Source organism: Podarcis raffonei, chromosome 4 (genome assembly GCF_027172205.1).
Source record: "Podarcis raffonei isolate rPodRaf1 chromosome 4, rPodRaf1.pri, whole genome shotgun sequence".
NCBI classification, from domain to species: Eukaryota; Metazoa; Chordata; class Lepidosauria; order Squamata; family Lacertidae; genus Podarcis; species Podarcis raffonei.
In genome coordinates, this window is record NC_070605.1 from 2,898,115 (window position 1) to 2,923,364 (window position 25,250).

Consider the following 25,250-nt stretch of genomic DNA (forward strand, 5'->3'; position numbering starts at 1 on the left):
ATGATGGACTCAAGGGCATCCTGATCAAATTTGCAGATGACACCAAACTGGGAGGGGTGGCTAACACCCCAGAGGACAGGATCACATTTCAAAACGACCTTGACAGATTAGAGAACTGGGCCAAAACAAACAAGATGAATTTTAACAGGGAGAAATGTAAAGTATTGCACTTGGGCAAAAAAAATGAGAGGCACAAATACAAGATGGGTGACACCTGGCTTGAGAGCACTACATGTGAAAAGGATCTAGGAGTCTTGGTTGACCACAAACTTGACATGAGCCAACAGTGTGACGCGGCAGCTAAAAAAGCCAATGCAATTCTGGGCTGCATCAATAGGAGTATAGCATCTAGATCAAGGGAAGTAATAGTGCCACTGTATTCTGCTCTGGTCAGACCTCACCTGGAGTACTGTGTCCAGTTCTGGGCACCACAGTTCAAGAAGGACACTGACAAACTGGAACGTGTCCAGAGGAGGGCAACCAAAATGGTCAAAGGCCTGGAAACGATGCCTTATGAGGAACGGCTAAGGGAGCTGGGCATGTTTAGCCTGGAGAAGAGGAGGTTAAGGGGTGATATGATAGCCATGTTCAAATATATAAAAGGATGTCATATAGAGGAGGGAGAAAGGTTGTTTTCTGCTGCTCCAGAGAAGCGGACACGGAGCAATGGATCCAAACTACAAGAAAGAAGATTCCACCTAAACATTAGGAAGAACTTCCTGACAGTAAGAGCTGTTTGACAGTGGAATTTGCTGCCAAGGAGTGTGGTGGAGTCTCCTTCTTTGGAGGTCTTTAAGCAAAGGCTTGACAACCATATGTCAGGAGTGCTCTGATGGTGTTTCCTGCTTGGCAGGGGGTTGGACTCGATGGCCCTTGTGGTCTCTTCCAACTCTATGATTCTATGATTCTATGATTCCAAGTCGGGCGTGGGGGGAGGGAAGTAGAGGGTGGTATTTGGAAAATTATTAAGAATGTGATATAAAAGTAGAATGATTGTGTTTGTAATTGGAATTATGTTGAATGACTGTGGTTGTAAGTCCCCCCCCCCCAGTTTTTACTTCTTTTTCTGTCACAAAAACTTTAAATAAAATTTATTTATTTTTTAAAAAAGAAGTTTGCTTAGAGAAATGAGAACGGTAGCTTAAAAACACCAACACTGAAATGCTTGCATGCAAAAAGTTTTCTCTCTTTCCTATGCTGAACAAGAGTTCAAATGGCTAGAAAATTCTTTTTGAAGTTTCGCTAAGTTACAGCTCATTACAGCCCATCAGTGCTATAGACAAACTCCAGATACTCCTCAGGAGCTGAGAAATCCTCACAGGGAAGCCTGTTAATTCTAAAGGAGCTTTGTGAATACAAACAGCACAAGCTGGAAAATATTTTTTTTAAAAAGACAATTAAAATCATTTAAAAGACTTGACTTCAAACGGCACCCCAAAAGGAGCTTGTTTAAATAGAAGGCTGCTGCAAAGGGGAATTCTAGTTTCCTGTCATATCCAGTCCCTCGTGCCGTGCATATAGGAAGAGCAGAAACACTTTCAAGGTCACTGTGAACAGACCAGCAGATAGGAGCTGGACAATTATCATGAAAACTCTCATGCTAACAAGGATGGATCAAAGCAAACATCACAGTGCAGCAAAGGAAGTTTATAAATTGTAAAATTGCTCCAATGGGAAGACTTGCAGGCTAAACATGCATGAATCTTAGCAAGGGAAATATAGATGAAAGGCCTCCTGAAATGTGACAGTGATTGAAATCCTTACCTGATAGGCGTAAGCTAGAGATCCTCGCCTGTTAAGTGTAAGGTTACCAGGAAGCTTGCCAATTGTTATCTTTGGCCCAGAGATCTAAGGGAAGAATGGGAAGCCGTGTAAGAAACCGGCACTGCATAATTGCATGCTGTAACGACCTTCTTGACCTGTTGCTCATCTGGCTCATCCTGTGTCATGAATTGCCATATTTTTCGCTCTATAAGACTGTGGAGAGAGGCTCAGAACTTACAGGGTTAAGAAGTTCTGAGTGACGTCTCACATTCTGAGGCGTGGTTTAGAATACTGAGGGGAGTGTTTTCTGTGTCTCAGTCAGTGTGTGTTTGCTCCGTTGCCAGAGAGCAGCGACCATGAGTGCATTGTCACCAGGAGATTTATAACTGTTGTGTTTTGCTAAGGGAATAAAGACTTAAAAGTAAGATAAGGAGACAGCCTGCGTTCAGCCTGATTTATTACGCACACACGGCGACCCTGCTTCTGTTCCGCTGTATTTACGTGCTGCTGAAATCGGAGGTCCCTGGGGGAAAAGCAGAGCCGCCCAGAGGAAGCATGCGGACCCCCCAGGAATGGCACAGGTTATGGGTCATCAGCAAACGCTTTGAAGCAGAGATAAGCAACGTTCGTGCGTGTGGAGAAGCTGGAACCAGTTGGAGCTGTGCCCAGAAGGGAGCTCACTGGAAGATCTGATCTGCTGGACCGGGAAGTGCTACTACTGTACGTAAGTAGGCTGGGCCCCGGGAGAAGATGGCAGACAGCCAGGAATCGTCAGTCCCTTTTGATAAGGTGGACGGGAAGAAGCCCTGGGTCGAGTGGCAGGCACTGAAGAAAGCAGTGGGAGCCAGGCCAGAGGGGGCTGAGAATTGCTCTGAGGAAGCACCAAGCCCAGGAGGGGCTGAGGGACGCCCAGAAAGCCCAGAGGGGGCTGGGACTGTGTTGGGAAGCTATTGCAATGCCTCAACACATGAGCTGTATGCTGGAGAGCAGCTGAGAGAAGAGAGGAGAGACGCAGTGGCAATTTGTTCCACTGGGAATTTTGCACCTGAGAGTGGGGGTGCAGGCCATTCCAAGGGTCTTGAGAGTGCCCAGGCTGTTTGGCAGGAGCTGGAGGGGGTTTGCAGAGAAACCACAGCAGAAGCCAAAAGCCACGTCCCCAAAAGCAGAAAAGCCTCAAGGAGCGCTGCTGGAAAGGTTGGGGGGGCAGAGAAGACCAAAGGCAAGCTTGCAAAGTTTTCCACTCGGCGTTGCTTTGTCTGTAATTCCCCGGACCATCTGTGTCACAGCTGCCCACAGAGAGCAAGGGAGACAGGGCAGGATGTGTCCAAGGTTGCTTCCCATGGGAACCAGCCGGGTTTCCATGGCAACCAGTCCTGCAGAGGAGGCAGGCGTGGGAAAGCTTATCAGCTGACTGCTTCAATGGCAGTGTTGGAGAACACCACCTGCAAGGTCGGGGGCAGCAGGAAGTCCGTTGCTAAGGCAACAAAGAAGGACAACTTCAGTGAGGAGAGAGTGCTGCATTGGGTTGTGGACTCTGCCTCGAATGCTCATCTGGTAACAGAGACATCTGGTGTCGAGATAAGGAACTGCAGAGCTGTTTCAGCTGGGAAAACGCTGTGCTTTGCTGACAGTTCACAGAGACGTGTGACTCATGTTGCAAACTTGTTTGTCTCTTTCTTACAGGCGGAGCTGAAGGTCTACGTCGTGCCTGAGATAAAACATTGTCTTTTATCTGTACCATGCCTTTTACAGGAGGGATTTGTGGTGTGTTTTGAGAATAATGTTTGTACAATTTCCAGAGGGGGGAGGCAGCTAGCACGTATTGAGAAAAATCAGAACAACCTCTTTGTTCTGGAAACACCTCTGGAGGGTGAGGGGAATGCTGGGAAAGCCACTGATCACACTCATGTGTCGTGTGCTTGCGTGTGGCACAAGAGAATGTCACATGGTTCCTGTGAAGACATTCAGATGTTATCAGAGTGCACCAAAGGGTGCCGGATACGCGAATGTGGTCAACCTTTGAATTGCAGAGCTTGCAGAAAAGCCAGGAACAAGGGATTTAATTATCCCAGGGTGGAGAGAGTAACCACAAAGCCTTTTGAGCTTGTACATGCAGACCTTTTTGGTATGCCACAGCCAAGTCTGGGCAAGGCCAAGGTTCTGATGGTGCTGACAGATGATTTTACGCAGAACTCATGGGCGTACACGCTGAGAACTAAGGAGGAGGCAACACAACTGATCAAAGATTGGATTGCTGAGGTGGAACTAAGGTTCTCCACCAAGGTGCAGGGGTTCAAGTGTGACCGAGGTTCAGAGGTCACTGGGTCTGCTCTAAAGAGTTTCTTTCGCCAGAGAGGGATACGTCACAAGGTGACTTCTCCTCAGGAGAGTGGCGTGGCAGAGCTTAGGAGTAAAGCTCTGGTTCAAGCATCAGAGATTCTACTGTATGACTCTGGTTTGCCTCAAAGTTTTTTGGGGGAGGCGGTAAAGACAGCCAATTTCACGATGAACAGGTGCTACAATGCAGTGGTAGGTGACACCTCGTATTTCTTGCTTCATCGAAAGAGGCCGCTTGTGCATTTCTTTCGTGCTTTCGGTAGCAGAGCTATGGTGCCTGTACCAAAGTTTCAGCAGCAGGAGGGTGGCCCAAGGTACCAGGAAATGATCTTCTGTGGGTATGAACCTGCGACAAAGGGATGGAGATTCGCATATCCAGAAGGTGATCAGACCAAGCTTCTGGTCAGTAAACAGGCTGAGTTCTATGAGCAGGATGGTTGGGCAAGGCGCAAAGCGAGCCCTGACGTTCACTCAGATTGTCTGTCTGACTCTGAGGAGGAGGGAGAGCCAGAGCCTGAACCTGCTGGTGGAGACCAGGTCCCTGAACAGAGTAGGGCGTCTCCACAGGTTGTTAAAAGAGTGTCCAAGAGTGAGCCCTCATCTCCTGTCTGCATCATGGAGAAAGCTCACAGACGTGTCAAGTCAGAGGGGGAGTCTTCTGATGAGAAAGACGCACATGCTGGCCCCAGTGGGTCAGAAGGAGCACCCCAGTTTGTGCCCAGGCGGTCATCTCGGGCTACAAAGGGAATTCCACCTGAGAGGTTTCAGGTCACAAATGCGTGGGTTGGTTTCGCACAGTGCGAACCTGAGATTCGTGAGGAGGTTCAACAGGTGCCGAACAACGATGCCAGGAAGGGGCGGAAGGCAGGGGGGAAAGTGTTGAACACTCAGAAGTCTATAAATGTGTGTTCACAACTCCTCTCAGAACGTGATTCGAGAGGGGGTGTGGAGAGAGGCTCAGAACTTACAGGGTTAAGAAGTTCTGAGTGACGTCTCACATTCTGAGGCGTGGTTTAGAATACTGAGGGGAGTGTTTTCTGTGTCTCAGTCAGTGTGTGTTTGCTCTGTTGCCAGAGAGCAGCGACCATGAGTGCATTGTCACCAGGAGATTTATAACTGTTGTGTTTTGCTAAGGGAATAAAGACTTAAAAGTAAGATAAGGAGACAGCCTGCGTTCAGCCTGATTTATTACGCACACACGGCGACCCTGCTTCTGTTCCGCTGTATTTACGTGCTGCTGAAATTGGAGGTCCCTGGGGGAAAAGCAGAGCCGCCCAGAGGAAGCGTGCGGACCCCCCGGGAATGGCACAAAGACGCACCTTTTTCCTCCTAAAAAGTAAGGGGAAATGTCTGTGTGTCTTATGGAGTGAATGCCTATGGACGGCGGCGGGATCCCGCTGCAGTTGCGAGAGGAGGATCCATGGCTCCCCTTCCTTCCCTCCTCCGTGGCTCGCTTTGAAGCAGCAGAGCCAGAGAGGAGCCGCTTACACGAGAGGAGGCTGCTGGGGTTCCTGTGTCAGGTCCGTCCGGGGGCGTGCTGCCTCCCCACTCATCGCTCCTTGAGCACGCATGCTAAAGAAACATAAAGCTCCTGTCCCTCTCACTCTCACTCTGATATACCGGTAGTTTATTAAATAGTTTAGTACAACATTTGATTCAGAATATTTTCCCCCTCTTTTCCTCCTCTAAAAACTAGGTGCGTCTTATGGTCAGATGCGTCTTATGGAGTTAAAATACGGTATGCCAGAGTGTTCGAATTTAATTGCTCATGTATCATGTGGGCTGGTCCTCTGAAATGTATAAGTGTGGTGAGAGCCAGTGTGGTGTAGTGGTTAAGAATGGTGGACTCGTAATCTGGTGAACCGGGTTCGCGTCTCCACTCCTCCACATGCAGCTGCTGGGTGACCTTGGGCTAGTCACACTTCTCTGAAGTCTCTCAGCCCCACTCACCTCACAGAGTGTTTGTTGTGGGGGGGGGGAAGGAGAATGTTAGCCGCATTGAGAATCCTTCAGGTAGTGATAAAGCGGGGTATCAAATCCAAACTCTTCTATAAAAGCCTGAGCTAAGCATAGCTTGACGCTTCCGTCTGCCTTAAGACTGGAGACTGGTTGCAACCAAATAAAGGGCAATTTCCCCTCAAATCCTTGGTCATTCCTTTATTGGCTGACTCCTGCTTCAACCTTGTCCAATTATCAAGATTTATTCTATATTTGAGACCTTAGAATTCCTGTAACAAACCTGATACCAGACAAACCCTCCATGTTAACTGGTCAGCTCCCCAGACAAAAGTCCCATGCCTCACCCAGGACAAAGCAGTTACAAAAGCATTACAAAGCATTACAAAAAATATTGGTAAGACCATGAGACAATATTGTTACATATCATCACTGACAAGTAAATACACCCCCCACACACACACACAAACCCCCTCACTTAAACATGCTGTGCCAAAAAGCAATGGATGAATTCTGACACCTCCCCTGACAACTTGAGAAGACACCATGGGGATAAAGTTCTTCAAAGCCCCTGGCAGCTCATCCCTGCCCTCCTGCTCCTCTCCTGCTCTTGTTGCAGTTCCCCCTTGGGAGTCTAGGAGGCGCTCTTCCTTAGCCCCAGTGCACTCAGCACCCGCTCACGGATCTCCTTGGTCTTGGCGCCATAAACGATGGGGTTGAGCATGGCTGGAACCATGAGATAGATGTTTGCCAGGAAGATGTGGACGTGGTGAGGGATGTTGTGTCCAAAGCGGTGGGTGAGGAAAGAAAAGAGGCCTGGTGTGTAGAGGATGATGATGACCCCCACGTGGGCCCCACAGGTACCCAGGGCCTTGTGCCTGGCCTCCAGCGAGGGCAGCTGGAAAACAGCATGTAGGATTAGTCCATAGGAGACGAAGATAAAGCCAAGGTCAGCACCGACAATGACAAGGGATAGTATCAACCCATAGAGGTTGTTGGGTGTGGTGTCCCCACATGCGAGCTTCACTACTGCCATATGTTCACAGTAGGAATGGGATATAAGGTGGGAGTGGCAGAACGGCAGTCTCTTCACCAGGAAAGGAAAGGGCAAGACAATGATGAAGGCCCGGACCCCGATAACAGCACCAAACTTTGCCACAGTGTTTGTCGTCAGTAATGTTGTGTAGCTGAGTGGGGAGCAGATGGCCACGTAGCGGTCATAAGCCATGGCAGTGAGGGTCCCAGACTCCACCGCACAGAGGGCATGGATCATGAACATCTGCACCAGGCAGCCAGCAAAGGTGATCTCTTGGGTGCCAGCCCAGAAGATGCCCAGCATCTTGGGAACGATGCAGGTGGGCATGGCTATATCTGTCAAAGCCAGCATGGAGAGGAAGAGGTACATGGGCTTGTGGAGGCTGGAATCAGTCTTGATGATCCAGAGCAGGGTGGCATTGCCAAGGACAGCCATGGCATAGATGAAGCAGAAGGGGATGGAGATCCAAACCTGTATGTCCTCCAGACCTGGGAGACCCAGGAGAAAGAAGGAGGAGGAGGAGGAAGGGGCATGGCTGCTAATGTTGCCAATGTCTGGCATGACAGATACTAGTGAATTGCATATACAGTATGCAGAGAGAGTAGAGCCACTTCCTTTGATTAAAGCTCCCCCATTGCAGTGAGATTGTTCGTGTTAAATTGAGCAAAGACCTGACCCTGCGGCTTATCTGTCTGAATTTCTCCCTTTGTGACACAGGTGCTCCTGACTTTACATGGATGTGTTCAGACTGCTCCTTGTAAAATCGTAAAAGGTGGCTTCCTCTAGATTTTCGTGTATTTGCATATACTGGCTTCCAGAGACATTGCCCAGTGGGAGACTACTGACCTCAGGGTCTTTCTTGCTGCTACGAATGGTCTCTGTTCTTCTAAGGTCGGTTCTCTTTATATGCTCCATCAAAAAGCGAGCAGACAGAAAATGAATTTGATGCTTCTCAATGAGGAGGCTTGAGAGAGGTGGGCTTTTGCTGCTTGGTTTAAATTGTGGAATCAGACAATTCAGGGGTGCTCTATAGATTCTCCTAGGATCCCCCCATCAATTACTCATCAAGAAGCCCCCTTTTTGGAAAAGTTGCTTTTGTTTACCCCCATTCTTCAGCTCTTCTGACTGGTCTTTGGGGGTGATAATTTTAAAAAATATCTTTTTGACTTAATTTATATCTTTGAAAGGGAAAAAGGAAGTTCAAGAAGAGAACAACTAGTGCCAGAACAACATCCTCAGGAGTCCAATTCTGGAGTAAAGCACCTGCATGAAAAGAAAGGATAGCATAATAATAATAATAATAATAATAATAATAATAATAATAATAATTTATTTATACCCCGCCCATCTGGCTGGGTTTCCCCAGCCATTCTGGGCGGCTTCCAACAGAACACTAAAATACAATTACCTATTAAACATTAAAAGTTTCCCTAAACATGAGGATGGATCCAGGCCATGTCACAACTGCAGATAAATTCAGGGTTAGGGTCAGGGAGCATAAGTGCTTTCAGAAGACATTGACACATGGAGTGACTCTCTTCTGGGTTCTAGTCAACTGTTCCAGCACAAGGCACCCATCTCCCTCCCCCATATGCACCCAGCATTAAAAACACAAGAAGAGCCCTGTAGCTTGATCAGGCAGAAAGTTCACCTGGTCCAGCATCCTGCTTTGCCAGATGTCCCAATGGGAAGCCTAAAAGCAGAACAGCTATAAGCAGCTATCCTTTACTGAGTGAGACCAGCTCACAATTGTCTGCACTGACTAATGTTATCAACGAGTCTATGTTCAAGACCCTCAGCCCAGACGTGGGCCCCCAATGGCCACTCCGTGCAGACCATTCTACCATCCTCTAGCGGAGAAAGTGCTGCTGGAGAGCCAGCGTGGTGTGGTGGTTAAGAGTGGTAGACTCGTAATCTGGGGAACCGGGTTCGCTTCCCCGCTCCTCCACCTGCAGCTGCTGGGTGACCTTGGGCCAGTCACACTTCTTTGAAATCTCTCAGCCTCACTCACCTCACAAACTGTTTGTTGTGGGGGAGGAAGGGAAAGGAAAATGATAGCCGCTTTGAGACTCCTTAGGGTAGTGATAAAGCGGGATATCAATCCAAACACTTCTCCTCCTCCACCTCCTCCTCTTCTTCTTCCATGGTTTTGTTAGCAACACACTTGCATTCCCTTTTTGACTGCAGAGCAGATACAAGCCTTTTTTGCAACACATGCAGTAGGTGATTAATCAGAAATGGTACACGGACCCACACCTCTTACTTTAAATCAGTTTTTTATGTCTGTATCAGCTGGCGAGGTGCATGGATCTCTCCAGGGTCCTTGAAGTCCTTGCTCCAGAAACAGCTTGGATCCATAGCTCACCTGTGCCCAGCCCAGGCACATCTGCGAGGTGGGCGGATTCAGTGCCTTCATTTTATAGGCTTTGGAACAGCTAGGTCGAGATAATGGCAGGGGATTTTTAGTGACTTCAGAGTCCCTCAGGTGCTGCATCTGTGGGAGATGGAGCACAGGTGAGACATCCCTTGGTGATTCTGGGTGCGTAAGGTGCAAGGGGTTCTATGAAGCCCACTTGGCTATTGCCTAGAGATGGTTGCTAGGGAGCAGGCCAGGCCAGCTTCACGCAGCTGGGATGGAATGTGTTCTGTCCAGGGAGATTCTTGCTGAAAATCACCAAGGCTGCATACACACCACACACACCAACACACACACACACACACACACACAGAGAGAGAGAGAGAGAGAGAGAGAGAGAGAGAGAGAGAGAGAGAGAGAGAATCTTGTGAGCTATAGTTCAAGGCCACTGGCAAATGACTCGTCTTCCCTGCAGATACTCCAGAGGAGATCTCGGGGGAGTTCAGAGACATGAGGCATGGTGAACCCCCGACTCCCTATGTCTCCTATCAATATGTTTTTTTAACCAGCACAAGTTAGCTCTGCTGGATATTGTATGAGGGAAAACTTTGGTACTTGGAAAATCAGGTAGAAGTTGAACAAATAGGAAAGATTTATTTAACAGAATGAAATGGATAAAGCAAAGGATGTATCAGGAGGTAATATTCTTTCAGGAAGCAGTTAACTTATTAATAATATACTAAATCTCATGGATGTTACAGGCTTCTAATCAAGCACAGCTTGATTAACTTTCTTCATTTATTACACTTTAGGTAATAGGTTATAGGTTTCCAGACTAGATCTCTCCCTTCCTGACTGGAATGAGACCCAAGGAGACATTATCCTCCCAGCTTCTACTTCTGTTGCTCAAACTCAGCCCTCCAGTCAACTCCTCTCTGAAGACTCTCCCAAGACACTCAACACAGTTTTACTGTGTAAGCTCAGATACACCTTTCTCTAGCTGCAGATATTTTCCTTAATAATAATAAATAATAATAATAATAATAATAATAATAATAATAATAATAATAATAATAATTTTTTATTTATACCCCACCCTTCCCAGTTCAGAAAACTGGGCTCAGGGTGGCTAACAACAAATTTTAAACACTTAATTGTGATACAATTAAAAACAGCATAAAATACAGTATAAAAGCGTGAATAACAAGTTCAAAAATCAATTTATGGGAAAATCCATCCAATAAACATTAGATGATCACCAGGGCTAGCTGGCTAAATTAGTCCTATTTGGGCCAGTGAGGAGGCCAGGGGAGAATTAGCTGTGGGATCCCAGAGCGGGTAATCTTCATAAAAAGGGGAGGGAAGGAAAGGGAATAAAAGATCAGGCTAAATTCAGATTGAAAGCCAGGCGGAATAGGTCTGTCTTAGGCCCGACGGGAGGAGGTTAAATCCTGAAGGGCCCTAGTTTCATGGGAAAGAGCATTCCACCAGGTCAGAGCCATCACTGAGAAGGCCCTAGCCCTGGTGGAGGATAATCTGACTTCTTTAGGGCCTGGGACCTCTAAACTATGATTATTCATGGACATAAGGTCCTCTGTGGGGCATACCAGGAGAGGCGGTCCCGTAAATATGAGGGCCCTAAGCTACAAAAGGCTTTAAAGGTCAAAACCAGCACCTTAAACCTGACCCTATATTCCACCGGGAGCCAGTGCAACTGGTAAAGCACTGGGTGAATATGCTCCCATGGCAGGGATCCTGGGAGGAGCCTCGCTGCAGCATTCCACACCTGCTGGAGTTTCTGGGACAATTTCAAGGGCAGCCCCACATAGAGCGAATTACAGGAGCCAAGCCTGGAGCTGACCGCCGCATGGATCACTGTGGCCAGATTGGGGCGGGAAAAGTTGAGTGGATGTTACACACAAGGCAGAACCAATTCTCTATCTCCCTCTTTCCCTCCTACTCTTCTGTAAACCATCACTCAACTACCCCAACTACCCCAAAACTCCCTAAGAAATGGCTCCATTTATTTCCCCTCCCCTCACATGGACACTCTCTCCTTCTGTGATTTCCACCAAGTGGGATTTGTATAATCCTCCTTTAAAGCTGTTGAGCATCCAACCAAGTTTGTAACCGTGAAGAACAGAACCACCCATGGGGTATGATAATCGTTGTGAACAGGCACCTTGGCGTGGCTTCCCATGCCAGATTGCCCTTCAAAAGCTTTTCCGGTGGAAGAGGAGGAGAGCTCTGTCCCGTATCTGTTTGGTCTTCACCCCATAGATGATGGGGTTCATCATGGGTGGGAAGAGGAGGTAGAAGTTGGCCAGCAGGATGTGTATGTAGGGAGCAACATGGTGACCAAACCTATGGATGACTGAGGAGAGGACCACAGGAGTGTAGAAAACCAAAATGGCACACAGGTGAGAGATGCAAGTGCTGAAGGCTTTGAGCTGCTCTTCCTTTGAAGCCAGACTGAGGACAGTTTGTAGGATCTTGGTGTAAGAAAGACCAATAAAGGTCAAATCAAGTACTACAACAAAGAGAGCAACTATGATCCCGTAGATGTTATTGAACCGAGTGTGGGCACATGCCAATCTCACCAGCGCCATGTGCTCACAGTAGCAGTGGGCGATGACGTGGGAGCGGCAATAGGGCAATCTCCTAAGCAGGAAGGGCAATGGGAGCATCAGGACCGCAGCCCGCACCAAAGCCCCCAGCCCAATTTTGGCTACCAAGGAATTGGTGAGGATGGTGGTGTACCTCAGAGGGTGGCAGATGGCCACGTAGCGATCAAAGGCCATGGCCAAGAGCACAGCAGACTCCATGATGGAAAAGGTGTGGAGGAGAAACATCTGAACAAGGCAGGCGGTCAGACTTATTTCCCTGGCCCTGAACCAGAAGATGCTCAGTGTTTTGGGCATGGTAGTGAGGGACAAGGTCAGGTCAATGGAGGCCAGCATGGAGAGGAAGAAGAACATGGGTTTGTGGAGGCTCTCATCAGTCTTGATCACGTACAGCAGGGTGCTGTTGCCCAGCAGGGAGGTGGTGAAGACAGAGCAGAAAAGTATGGAGATCCAACCGTGGCAGCTTTCCAGTCCAGGAATACCAGACAGGAAGAACACTGAGGGGTCAGAGAAGGTGTGGTTGGGAGTCGTGTTCATGTCGATATCTGCATCAAATAGACTTTCCTTTCACAGGCAAGGCATACCAGATGGGACCATAAGCTCTTTCTGAGCTATAACTCTGCGATGCTACAACTGGGGAGATCCTTATGACATCAGAGACACAAATTCTGTTGGCAAAAAAAGGGGAGAAGATAAGAACACTAGCCACTGCTTTGATAGATCAGGCAAGGGTCCAACTAGTCAAGCACTCTGCATCCCCCCCCTCCTCCCGCTGTTTGATGCTTCCATCTGGAATTCAGAGATATATTACCTCAATCGGTTCCTTTCATCCATGATGACCAACAAACAGACTCATCCTTCTTGCATTTGTCCATATGAATACAGGAAGTTGCCTCAGTATGCTGATTGAAAGGCTATGGAACCATCTGGTTCAGTATTGGCTACAGGGGTTTTCCCCAGCCTTACCTGTATCTGCCACCTTGGACCTTCCCCAGGCAAAGGAAGTGTTGCAGCACGATGCTGTGGCCATAGGCCTTCCCAGTGGGCTACAACTCAGCTTTACAAAAATGGCTATAAACTAGCAACTCCCCTCAACGTAAGGGGGGAGTAAAAGGAAGGTGATTGATAAGAGGTGACGCCGTCACACACTGTTGTTCAGCCCCGTGACAAAGACTGCCTTGCAAGTGTCCTAGGGGCTGGGAGGTGCCACATCCCAGCATGGATCTCAGTCTATGGGGTCAGATAGCCCAGCAGCTTGTGGGCAGAGATCCAGCCTCTGCAGTTGTTCTGGCAGGTCCCAGCACAATGTGACCTTATTACGATTACTATTATAATTTCTATTATTATTGGTGTCTGTTGGGTAGAATGGCTCTTACTACCAGTAGGTTGTTCCTAATCCTTCATCAGAATCTCAGTCCTTGTTATCTGAATCCGTTGGTTCAGGCCCTACTCTCTGGAGCAGGAGAGAACAAGCTCACTCCATCTTCCAGGAGATAGCCCTCCAGATATCAGGAGATGACTATCCTATTACTTCTCAGTCTCCTCTCTTCCTCTAAACATAGCTGACTCCTTCAACCATTCCGCATAAGGCTTGGTTTCCAGACCCAAGAATATCTGGGTCACCCTCCTCTGCACATAGTTCTTCTCTATGACCACTATTATCACCACCAACCTGCCCCATAAACTCACCTCTTTCCACATAGTACAGTACTGCTCCAAAGTGGAAAATGTTCCATTGAAAACTGTAGTTTCATAGAATCATAGAAATGTAGAGTTTGAAGGGACCCCAAGCACCATCTATTCCAACCACTGTAATGCAGGAATCACACACATTTGAAACTAGAACTCAAGCCAATGGCTCAAGGACAGTAGGACTTGAACCAATGGCTTCACGTTACAGGAAAGGAGATTCCGACTAAAAAGCAGAAATAACTTTCTGACAGTAAGAGCTGTTAGGCAGTGGATGGGTGGGCATCTGTCATGGAAGGTTTAGCTGAGATTCCTGCATGGCAGGAAGTTGAACTAGCTGACCCTTGGGATCCCTCCCAACTCTACAGTTCCATGATTCTATGACAGCTTTGCTCCATGAACTGTCAGTCTCAGATCATGCATAGACCACCTTAGTTTCCCCCCCTCCCCCCAGCTGTTCTCCAGATTTTCTTTTGCTTTCTAGGCTGGGAAGCCAGTATCTCCCATGAAGCCCAGAAACAAGGCATGAAGGCAATAGATTTTCCCTCTTCACTGTCCCTAGGATCCCATAGGAGTGGTTGCCAAGACCACACATAACACTGGTCCTGAAAGACCTTCATTGGTTCCTAGTACGTTTCTGAACACAATTCAAAGTGTTGGTGCTGACCTTTAAAGTCCTAAACGGCCTCGGCCCAGTATACCTGAAGGAGCGTCTCCACCCCCATTGTTCTGGCTGGATGCTGAGGTCCAGCTCCGAGGGCCTTCTGGCGGTTCCCTCGCTGCAAGAAGCCAAGTTACAGGAAACCAGGCAGAGGGCCTTCTTATTGGTGGCACCCGCCCTGTGGAACGCCCTCCCTTCAGATGTCAAAGAAATAAACAACTACCAGACTTTTAGAAGACATCTGAAGGCAGCCCTGTTTAGGGAAGCTTTAAATATTTGATGAATTATTATATTTTAATATTTTGCTGCAAGCCATCTGGAGTGGCTGGGGAAACCAGCCAGATGGGCAGGGTATAAATAATAAATTATTATTAATTATTATTATTATTATTATTATTATTATTATTATTATTATTATTATTATGAGAATGTTTGCACAACTGCTACAGGTCCCCATATTAGCTATCCTCTTGTCCACACATTTGTGCTTTGAAGCCCCTCCACCCAGCCCAGCCCAGCCCCAATGTGCAAACAATTCTCCCCTCCTCTGGCAGAGAAGGCACAGATGGACCTTTCCATTATTTTGCTAGCAACACCCTTGTATTCCCTCTTCAGTTGCAGAGCAGATACCAGACTTTTTGCAACCCACCCTGTGAGTAATTAATCAGAAACGGTTTACCGACACAGACCTGCCACGGTAGATCAGCTTTTAACATCTTTTCTGCTGGTGAGGAGCTTGGAGTCCTCCAAAGTTGTTGCAGTCCTGGGTCTAGAAATGGCTTGGATTCATAGCTCAAATGTGCACAGGAACATCTGCGAAGTGGGTGGATTCAGTGCCTTCATTTTATAGACTTTTAAATGGCTAGGTCGAGATAATGGCCAGGGATTTTTAGTGACCTCAGAGTCCCTCAGGTGCTGCATCAGTGGGAAGTGGAGCACAGGTGAGACATCCCTTGGTGATTCTGGGTGGGTAAGGTGCAAGGGGTTCTATGAAGCTCACTTGGCTTCTACCTAGAAACCTCTGCCTGGGAGCAACCCGGACAAGCCCTACCTGCGTGAGGTGGAATGTGTTGTTCTGTCAATGGAGAATCTAGCAGTCCGTCACACAAAACATTTTAAACACACACACTGATAAAAAGAGTGCTGGAAGCTGTCGTTTGTTAAAGGTGCTGGGAATGGCAGCCCATTTTGGGGGGCAGCTGCTTTTAATGTGCTTTTAATGTAAATCACTATTAGAAGCAGTATTCTTGTTATTATTATTTTTATGCTGGTAAAGGGGCAGACGGAGCTCAATGGAGGATTTGTTGAGAAGTCGCAGTCATGAAGCATCTCAAAGGAATTGGCCGCAGAGGGCCCTGTGCCGATGGCGACGAGAAGTGACTTCTGCTCAGATAGTCAACTTCAGCCACCACCAAGAGGGCATCTTTGAGGAACGATTGAGGGGGAACTGCTGCCTGCAAGGCTCAAAAGAACACCACTTTGGACCCCTTGTTTGCTAGAAGAATCACTAAGTTGTAAAATTGGAAGGGGGCCCAAATTGCCACTTGGTCCAACCTTTGTTTTTTGTTTTCTAAAAAGATATTTATTAAAATTTTCAAATTTTTATGCAAACAAAAAACAAACAAAAAATTAAAAAGACATATAGTTCATAATACTTAATTTTCAATAACATATTTCTCTGACCTCCTCATACCTCCCCTTCTTGTATTCCAATTCAAATTATTTGTTCAGCAAATCCTTAACTCAAAGCATTACAGCTTATAAAAACACCTTATTTTCTATCCAACATCTTAAGTTATTATAACCTTAAACTTTTACTTATAAAGAACCATTTTTTCGTATTCCTTTATACCATTACAGCTAGAAACCACTCAATTTCAATCCAGCATCATTCAACATTCCTTAATTTTACAATATTTCTGTAAGTAGTCCTTAAATTTTTTCCAATCTTCTTCTGCCGACTCTTCTCCCTGGTCACGGATTCTGCCAGTCATTTCTGCCAATCCCATATAGTCAATCAGTTTCATCTGCCATTCTTCCAGAGTGGGTAGATCTTGCGTGTTCCAATACTTTGCGATAAGTATTCTTGCTGCTGTTGTGGCATACATAAAAAGCATTCTATCCTTCTTTGACACCAATTGGCCGACCATGCCCAGGAGAAAGGCCTCTGGTTTCTTCAAGAAGGTATATTTAAATACCTTTTTCAACTCATTATATATCATTTCCCAGAAAGCCTTAATCCTAGGGCACGTCCACCAAAGGTGAAAGAATGTACCTTCATTTTCTTTACATTTCCAACATTTATTATCGGGCAAATGATAGATTTTTGCAAGCTTGACTGGGGTCATGTACCACCTATACATCATTTTCATAATATTCTCTCTTAAGGCATTGCATGCCGTAAATTTAATCCCAGTGGTCCACAACTGTTCCCAGTCAGCAAACATAATATTATGTCCAACATCTTGTGCCCATTTAATCATTACAGATTTAACCGTCTCATCCTGAGTATTCCATTTCAACAGCAAATTATACATTTTTTACAAAGTCTTAGTTTTGGGTTCTAACAATTCTGTTTCCAATTTAGATTTTTCCACCTGGAAACCAACTTTCTTATCCAAATTGTAAGCCTCCATTATCTGATAATAATGAAGCCAATCTCGCACTTTATCTTTTAATTTCTCAAAACTCTGCAATTTCAGTCTGTCCCCTTCTTGCTCCAAAATTTCCCAATATTTTGGCCATTTGGCCTCCATGTTAAGTTTTTTCTGAGCCTTAGCCTCCATTGGTGACAACCACTTTGGGGTTTTATTTCCAATAGATCCTTATATCTAATCCAAACATTAAACAATGCTTTCCTGACAATATGGTTTTTAAAAGCTTTATGTGCTTTAACCTTGTCATACCACAAATATGCATGCCACCCAAAAACGTTGTTAAAGCCTTCTAGATCCAAAATGTCTGTATTCTCAAGAAGCAGCCAGTCTTTCAACCAGCAGAATGCTGCTGATTCATAATAGAGTTTGAAGTCTGGCAGGGCAAATCCACCTCTTTCCTTTACATCAGTTAATATCTTAAATTTTATTCTAGGCTTCTTGCCCTGCCAGACAAATTTAGAAATGTCTTTCTGCCACTTCTTGAAACAGTCCACTTTGTCCAAAATTTGCAGTGTTTGAAACAAAAACAACATTCTAGGCAATACATTCATCTTTATAGCTGCAATTCGACCCAACAAGGAAAGCTTCAAATTTGACCAAATTTCTAAATCTTTTTTCACTTCAGCCCAACATTTTTCATAATTATCTTTAAACAAATTCCCATTTTTAGCTGTCATATTAATCCCCAGGTATTTCACTTTCTTAACCACAGTCAGTCCTGTTTCATTCTGGAACTTCTCTCTTTCAATCGGTGTTAAGTTTTTCTCAAGAACCTTAGTTTTTAACTTGTTCAATTTAAAACCTGCAACCTGACCAAATTCTTGAATTAATTCTAGAACTCTTTTAGTACTAGATTCTGGCTCCTGTAGTGTCAAAACTAGGTCATCTGCAAATGCTCTCAATTTATACTGTTTAGCTCCAACCTGTATACCTTTAACCATCTGGTCCCTTCTGATCATATTCAGCAAGACCTCCAGGACCGATATAAAAAGCAAAGGGGAAATTGGGCATCCCTGTCGTGTCCCTTTTTCTATCTTAAATTGTTCCGTAACCACATTATTTACAATTAATTTGGCCTTTTGTTCAGAATATATTGCACCTATACCATTCTCAAAACCATGGCCTACCCCCATACCCTGTAGGTTCTTTTTCATAAAACTCCAAGAAATATTGTCAAAGGCTTTCTCCGCATCCACAAATATCAAAACTGCTTTAGTGTTTATGTTCACTTCTAGCTTTTCCAAAATGTCAATTATATTCCTCAGGTTATCAGAAAGATGTCTTCCCGGAAGAAAGCCCGCTTGGTCCTTATGAATCTCTTCAATCAATACTTTTTTCAGTCTCTTAGCCAAAATATCAGCAAAGATTTTGTAAGCCACATTTAATAAGGATATGGGACGGTAGTTCCTAAGCTGAGTCTTTTCAGTCTCTGTTTTTGGTATTAGTGTAATATAAGCCTCTTTCTGGTGCCCTTTTCCCTTCCAAAATTTCATTGCAGACTTCCTTCAATGGTTGTAATAGCCACTCTTTCAAAGATCTGTAGTAATTGGAAGTCAACCCATCCGGTCCTGGAGACTTGCCTACTTGCATATTTTGAATGGCACCTTCTATCTCCTGGTCAGATATTTTGCAATTCAACATTAATTTACTTTTTTGTAATCCATTTATCTTCAAAAGTCGGTCTATGTCCATTTCGTTCTGTGGCCCTTGTGCATATAATTGTTTAAAATACATCTGGAAACAGTTTCTAATCTCAATTGGGTTATGTATATCTTTTCCTTCTACTTCTAAATTTGTAATAGTGTTTAATTTCTGTCTTTTTTTCAGTTGCCAAGCTAATAGTTTCCCACATTTATTCGCTGATTCAAATGTCTTCCGTCTCATTTGTTTAATTTTCCATTCTATTTCCTGATTCATCAATTCCATGTATTGTACTTGAAATAACTTTATTTCTTTCAAGATCTCCTGTGACTTTGGCTTTACTCTCAGTTTTTTCGCTCCTTTTTTATTTTTTCCAAAATTTTATCCTTTTTCTCATTTCAGCTTCTCTTCTTTATTGCATTCTGTTGAATCAGGAACCCTCTCATCACAGCTTTACTTGCATCCCAAATTACTCTTTTTTCCACATTAGTAGTCATATTTATTTCAAAATAATCTCTCAAAGTTTTTGGGGCCTTTTTGTATACTTCTTCATCTCTAAATAGAGTGTCATTCATCCTCCATCTAAAGGAACCGGGTGTTATTTGCTTCATCTCCATCTTTACAGCATTATGGTCTGAGCAAGTTTTAGGGAAGATTTCCACTTTTTTATCTTTGGTGCCATTCCTCTAGTAATCCAGATTTGGTCAATTCTAGTCCATGTCATATTAGCTTCAGAGAAGAAAGTTCCCTCTCTCCCCAGGGGGTTCTTAGTTCTCCAGATGTCGATCAAGTCCATATTGTCAGTCAATTCAAAAAAAGTCTTTGGTAATCTACCATCTTTGATGACTACCTGTTTTTGTGCCTTGTCCATATTTGTAGATACAACTCCATTCATGTCCCCCATCAAGATTATATTATAGTCCATATAGTCCAGAATAACCTCATGCAACTTCTTAAAAAATTCAGATTTCCCCTCGTTCGGTGCATACACCCCTACAATCAGAAATTTCTCTCCTTGAAATTGAATTTCAATAGCCAAATATCTTCCTTGTTCATCTTTAAAAATTTGTTTCGGTGAGAGTTTCTCCTTTGCATATATCACCACTCCTCTCTTTTTGACCTTGTCAGACGAAATAAATTCTTGTCCCAATCTCTTATTAACAAGTATTTTCCTGTGTAGCCTCATTACATGTGTTTCCTGTAAACAAATCAAGTCCAGTTGTTCTTTTCTTAATATATGAAAGACACTTTTTCTCTTTCGAGGGGAGTTAAGTCCATTACAATTCCAACTTAGAAGTTGCAGAGCCATAGTGAGTTACTTGTTCTTCCCTCCAACTGCACCAAGTTGTTGTTCTTCTTCTGTCGGTGGTGTATCTTTCCCTGGTTCAACAAATCCAAATGATAAATTTGCTATGTCCACAATTCCTTTTCCTGATGCAGTTGGTTCCTCTCCAGCTTCCACTTCCTTCTGTAAGTCCTCCTCGTGATCATTCAAAAATTTGTCTTTATCATTCACTGTCCTTATCCTTATTTTCCTTCCTTTGTATTTGAAAGATAGACCTTGGGGAAATTCCCATCTAAAAAGAATTCTGTTTCTTCTCAGTAAACCCACAAGATCTCTGTAGTGGGCCCTTACATCCAAAATAAGTTTGGGTATGTCCTTGAAGATCTCCACAAATGTTGTGGACAAAATGGACTGTTTCAAGAGGTGGCAGAAAGATATATCTAGATTTGTCTGGCAGGGCAAAAAGCCCAGAATAAAATTTAAGATATTAACTGATGCAAAAGAAAGAGGGGGGTTTGCCCTGCCGGACTTAAAACTGTATTATGAATCAGCGGCTTTTTGCTGGCTGAAAGACTGGCTACTTCTTGAGAACACAGACATTTTGGACTTGGAAGGGTTCAATAACAGGTTTGGTTGGCATGCATATATATGGTATGACAAGGTAAAGACTCATAAAGGTTTCAAGAGTCATATTGTTAGGAAAGCATTATATAATGTCTGGATTCGGTATAAAGACTTGTTGGAAAATAAAACCCCCAGGTGGTTGTCACCAATGGAAGCTAAGGAAGTGAAAAAACTTAATATGGAATCTAAATGGCCAAAATATTGGGAAATTATAGAACAAGAGGGGGGAAAGGTGAAACTACAGAGTTACGAGAAATTGAAGTCTAAAGTAAGAGATTGGCTTCACTATTACCAGATAAATGAAGTATTCAAACAGGACAGGAAAATTGGCTTCCAGGTGGAAAGATCAAAATTAGAAACAGAATTGTTAGAACCCAATACCAAAAACTTGTCAAGAATGTACAACTTGCTGCTGAAATGGAACACACAGGATGAAACGGTTAAATCAGCTATGATTAAATGGGCACAAGATATTGGTCATGACATTATGTTCGCTGACTGGGAACAGTTATGGACCACCGGTATAAAGTTTACGGCATGTAATGCCTTAAGAGAGAATATTATGAAAATGATTTATAGGTGGTACATGACCCCAGTCAAGCTTGCAAAAATCTATCATCTGCCCAATAATAAATGCTGGAAATGTAATGAAACTGAAGGTACTTTCTACCACCTTTGGTGGACGTGCCCAAGGATTAAGGTCTTCTGGGAAATGATCTATAATGAAATTAAGAAGGTGCTTAAGTGTACCTTTCATAAGAAACCAGAGGCTTTTCTCCTGGGCATGGTAGGCCAATTGGTGTCAAAGAAAGATAGGACGTTTTTTATGTATGCTACAACAGCAGCAAGAGTTCTTCTAGCAAAGTATTGGAAGACACAAGAACTACCCACGCTGGAAGAGTGGCAGACGAAGGTGATTGACTATATGGGACTGGCTGAGATGACGAGCAGAATCCGTGACCAAGGGAAAGAGACGGTGGAAGAAGATTGGAAGAAATTCAAATTTTATCTTAAGAACTGTTGTAAAATTATTGAGTGTTAAAATGTCATGGGTAAGGTAAAGCAGATTTGCAGCGATAAATGATTGGGTAAGAGAAAAAGGTGAAAGAAAGGGAATTAGAAGTAATTTAGATCAGGGGTTGCTGGAAAAGTTTAAAACAGGGATGCAGAAAAGGGAGGCATGGGGAAGTCGTCGAAATTGGGTATAAGGAAAAAAGGTTATGAAATTATACATGTTTATATGTTTGTTTGTTTTTGTATTGTTATTTGTAATGTCTTATAATATATGTCGGAAAATCAATAAAAATTTTATTAAAAAAAAGAAGAAGAAGATCTCCACAAATGAATCTTCAATTTCCAGAGTTCTTTGATATTGCAAATTTAAGATTTTGTCTCTTTCTTCCTTTGTTCTTAAGGTAATCAAACAGTCTCTTGCTCTGTTCTTTCTTTGTCTTCTACCAATCCTAAATGCGCTCACTATCTTAAATTCTTCCTTCCCCAGGTCCTGTTGCCAAAAGTCTGTAAATTCCTTTGTAAGGAAGTCTACCAGGTTGTCTTTCTCACTTTCCGGTACTGCTCTGAGTCTTAAATTCCTCTCTTTCCCTTGTAATTCAATCATAGACAATGTCAAATCATGATCCTCAAGTTTCTTATATACCGGTGGTATCTTCTCCTGAGCAGCAGTTGCAATCTCCTTAGCTTCCTCAGCTAACTTCCGAGTCGAGGCCGATTCCTCCAATAATTTTTCAATAGACTGTGTATTAGAGTTCACTTTCTTTCCCAGTTCATTTATACTTGTGGTGTTCAAATCAATTTTTACTGAGGCCTCAGCTACTTGTTTATTTGTCTCTGCAACCTGTTTATTTGTCTCTGCAACCTGTTTAGCTAAGTTTTCCAGAGATGCATTAATTTTACTAAGTGCCTGAGCCAGTAGGTCTTGTGATGACATAGCCTTTAACTTTACTTGCAAAGCAGCAGCTCCCACTGTGCCTGCTGCTCCGGATGTTGAAGCCCTTCTCTGCTGAGCAATGTCAGTTTTGTATTGTCTACCAGACCTGAGAATTTTTTCCTGTGTCGGCTCTATCTTCCCTTTCTCATCTGCCATAGCACTTCCATACACAGTCCAAGGTCAGTCTCACGCCTAGTAACTTTGTTTTGAAAAGGAATTTTCCAGGCTAAGTTGCTTGGTGGCTTAATACTTGCTACAACATAATCTCCTCTAGGGGGACACACTTCCAACTTCAGTTGCAACTTTTAGAACAACTATAATCCTTATAGGTCCCCTTTATCCCTTAAAAAGCCACAGTTTCAGTTAAAAGTTACTTTTTGGTCCAAATCCGTTCAGAAAGCAATTGTATCCTTTCACAGAGTATCAGTATTCTTTACTCTTAACACGTTGACAGCTGTCAAAGGCAGTCCGTTCCCAGGTTTTAGAGGCAGCAGATATAGCTTTACTTCTCTCTATCCTTGCAGGTAAATAATGCTCAAAATTCTCCCCTCCACCCCTGCAAACAGGAGGGGAATGCTTTTTTTTTTGGTGATGGATTTGGAATCTTTAAAAGACGTCTTTCAAAGTTACAGCTTTACAATCTCTTTGCTTTGCTCTATTTACAAGCCGGGAAAGGCAGACTTCCTGTTTATACCTTTCCCGTTTCGGTACCTAATTAGCTCAAATTTTCTTCAATTTTAATTTCTTGCTCCTACTCACGGGTAGTTGCTTTAAGTCCTAATTGTCCAGAAAGGAATCAGCGCTCTCCGACCATGGCTTGCGGCTTCACTCCGCAAAGAGGGTAGACGACTCTCAGCTCCGCGCCGCTCACCCCCGTTCCGTTCGGAAGCCTTTTAAAAGGCTCCTTTGCAGTCGGGGGGCACAAATGGAGCCCGCCGAGTCTCCGTGCTCACAGGCTTCACCGCCTGTGATTTCTTCGGGTCTCCGCTTCGCCGCAGCGGCCAGACCCAGACCTCACAGAGCCAGTTCCCTCCGGAGCTCAGAGGGAACCCGCCATTAGTCGCTGGCGCTGACCGGAAGTCTTTGGAATGCAGGAATCAGAGCTAATGATTCCCTGAGGGGAGAGAGCAGAGTTGGGATCTGGCGGCTGACACACCACCTCTCTCAATGTGCTGTAATCACAGGCCATGCTGCTTTACTGCAGTGCAGCTCGTTAATCCAAAATACCATATTTTTCACTCTATAGGACACACTTTTCCCCTCCAAAAATGAAGGGGAAATGTGTTTGCGTCCTATGGAGTGAATGCAGGCTTTCGCTGAAGCCTGGAGAGCGAGAGGGGTCAGTGCGCACCGCCCCCTCTCACTCCCTGGGCTTCAGGCAGCTATCTGCAAGCCTTCAGAGCGCGGTGGGAGTTCGCGCCAGGCTCTGAAGGCTTGCGGATAGCAGCCTGCAGCCTGAAGCCCGGGGAGTGCAGCGCCAACTCCCGCTGCGCTCCCCGGGCTTCAGGCAGCTCCCAGACCTGTTCTGGGGGCTGGGGTCAGGGGAAGCTCGGGCTTCCCCGGCCCCAGCCCTGCGGCTAAAAACGAAGCCAAGACAGCCAGCGGGATCCATCCTGCTGGCTGTCTTGGCTTCTGCCAAAGCCGCGCGCAGCCTCTCCCTGCTGGAGAGGTTGCATGTGGCTAAAGTGGATGGATCCTGCTGGCTGTCTTGGCTTCTTTGCTCTTTGGGGCTGGGGGGGGAATAATTTTTTTTCTTTATTCCCCCCTCCCTAAAAACTAGGTGCGCCCTATGGTCCTGTGCGCCCTATGGAGCGAAAAATACGGTAACTGTGGGCATAGTCATGCTTAGAGTTTCATTAGAATGACGCCGTCATTTAGTGTTTGCTCACAAAACACACAAAAAAATCCTGAAGGGGCAAAATAATAACAATGGAAAGTTTCACCATAAGTCAAAGGCCAAATGAATTGATGAGCGAGATGGTCCTTTACTGGTGACCAGGGCAGGCTCCATGCCACAGAATCATAGAACTGTAGAGTTGGAAGGGACCCCAAGGGTCATCTATGTTGAATGGTGTCTTTAAATGTAAAGGTTCATCATTGTTCCACCTGATGTCCATGTCTTTAAGGGGCCAGAGCAAGGGCCAGAGCAAGATAACGAGACCCAGTCTTAGAATCATAGAATCATAGAATCATAGAATCATAGAGTTGGAAGAGACCACAAGGGCCATCGAGTCCAACCCCCTGCCAAGCAGGAAACACCATCAGAGCACTCCTGACATATGGTTGTCAAGCCTCTGCTTAAAGACCTCCAAAGAAGGAGACTCCACCACACTCCTTGGCAGCAAATTCCACTGTCGAACAGCTCTTACTGTCAGGAAGTTCTTCCTAATGTTTAGGTGGAATCTTCTTTCTTGTAGTTTGGATCCATTGCTCCGTGTCCGCTTCTCTGGAGCAGCAGAAAACAACCTTTCTCCCTCCTCTATGTGACATCCTTTTATATATTTGAACATGGCTATCATATCACCCCTTAACCTCCTCTTCTCCAGGCTAAACATGCCCAGCTCCCTTAGCCGTTCCTCATAAGGCATCGTTTCCAGGCCTTTGACCATTTTGGCTGCCCTCCTCTGGACACGTTCCAGTTTGTCAGTGTCCTTCTTGAACTGTGGTGCCCA

At 44.9% G+C, this 25,250-nt stretch overlaps 2 protein-coding genes and 2 pseudogenes across 2 annotated transcripts; 1 reads left to right on the forward strand and 3 right to left on the reverse strand.

Moving 5' to 3' along the window:
- LOC128412277 (zinc finger protein 420-like) overlaps positions 1-25,250 on the forward strand; it is a 309,743-nt pseudogene that overhangs the window by 211,088 nt on the left and 73,405 nt on the right.
- Positions 1-25,250, reverse strand: part of LOC128412188 (zinc finger protein 850-like) — a 322,162-nt pseudogene that overhangs the window by 47,603 nt on the left and 249,309 nt on the right.
- Positions 6,692-7,654, reverse strand: LOC128412276 (olfactory receptor 52D1-like). Its single transcript, XM_053385185.1, has one exon. The coding sequence runs from the start codon at positions 7,652-7,654 to the stop codon at positions 6,692-6,694; it is 963 nt and encodes a 320-aa protein (XP_053241160.1).
- Positions 11,663-12,610, reverse strand: LOC128412120 (olfactory receptor 52K1-like). Its single transcript, XM_053384975.1, has one exon. The coding sequence runs from the start codon at positions 12,608-12,610 to the stop codon at positions 11,663-11,665; it is 948 nt and encodes a 315-aa protein (XP_053240950.1).

Coding starts and splice junctions, on each gene's coding strand:
- LOC128412276 (XM_053385185.1), bottom strand. CDS start 7,654: ATGCCAGACATTGGCAACATTAGCAGCCATGCCCCTTCCTCCTCCTCC.
- LOC128412120 (XM_053384975.1), bottom strand. CDS start 12,610: ATGAACACGACTCCCAACCACACCTTCTCTGACCCCTCAGTGTTCTTC.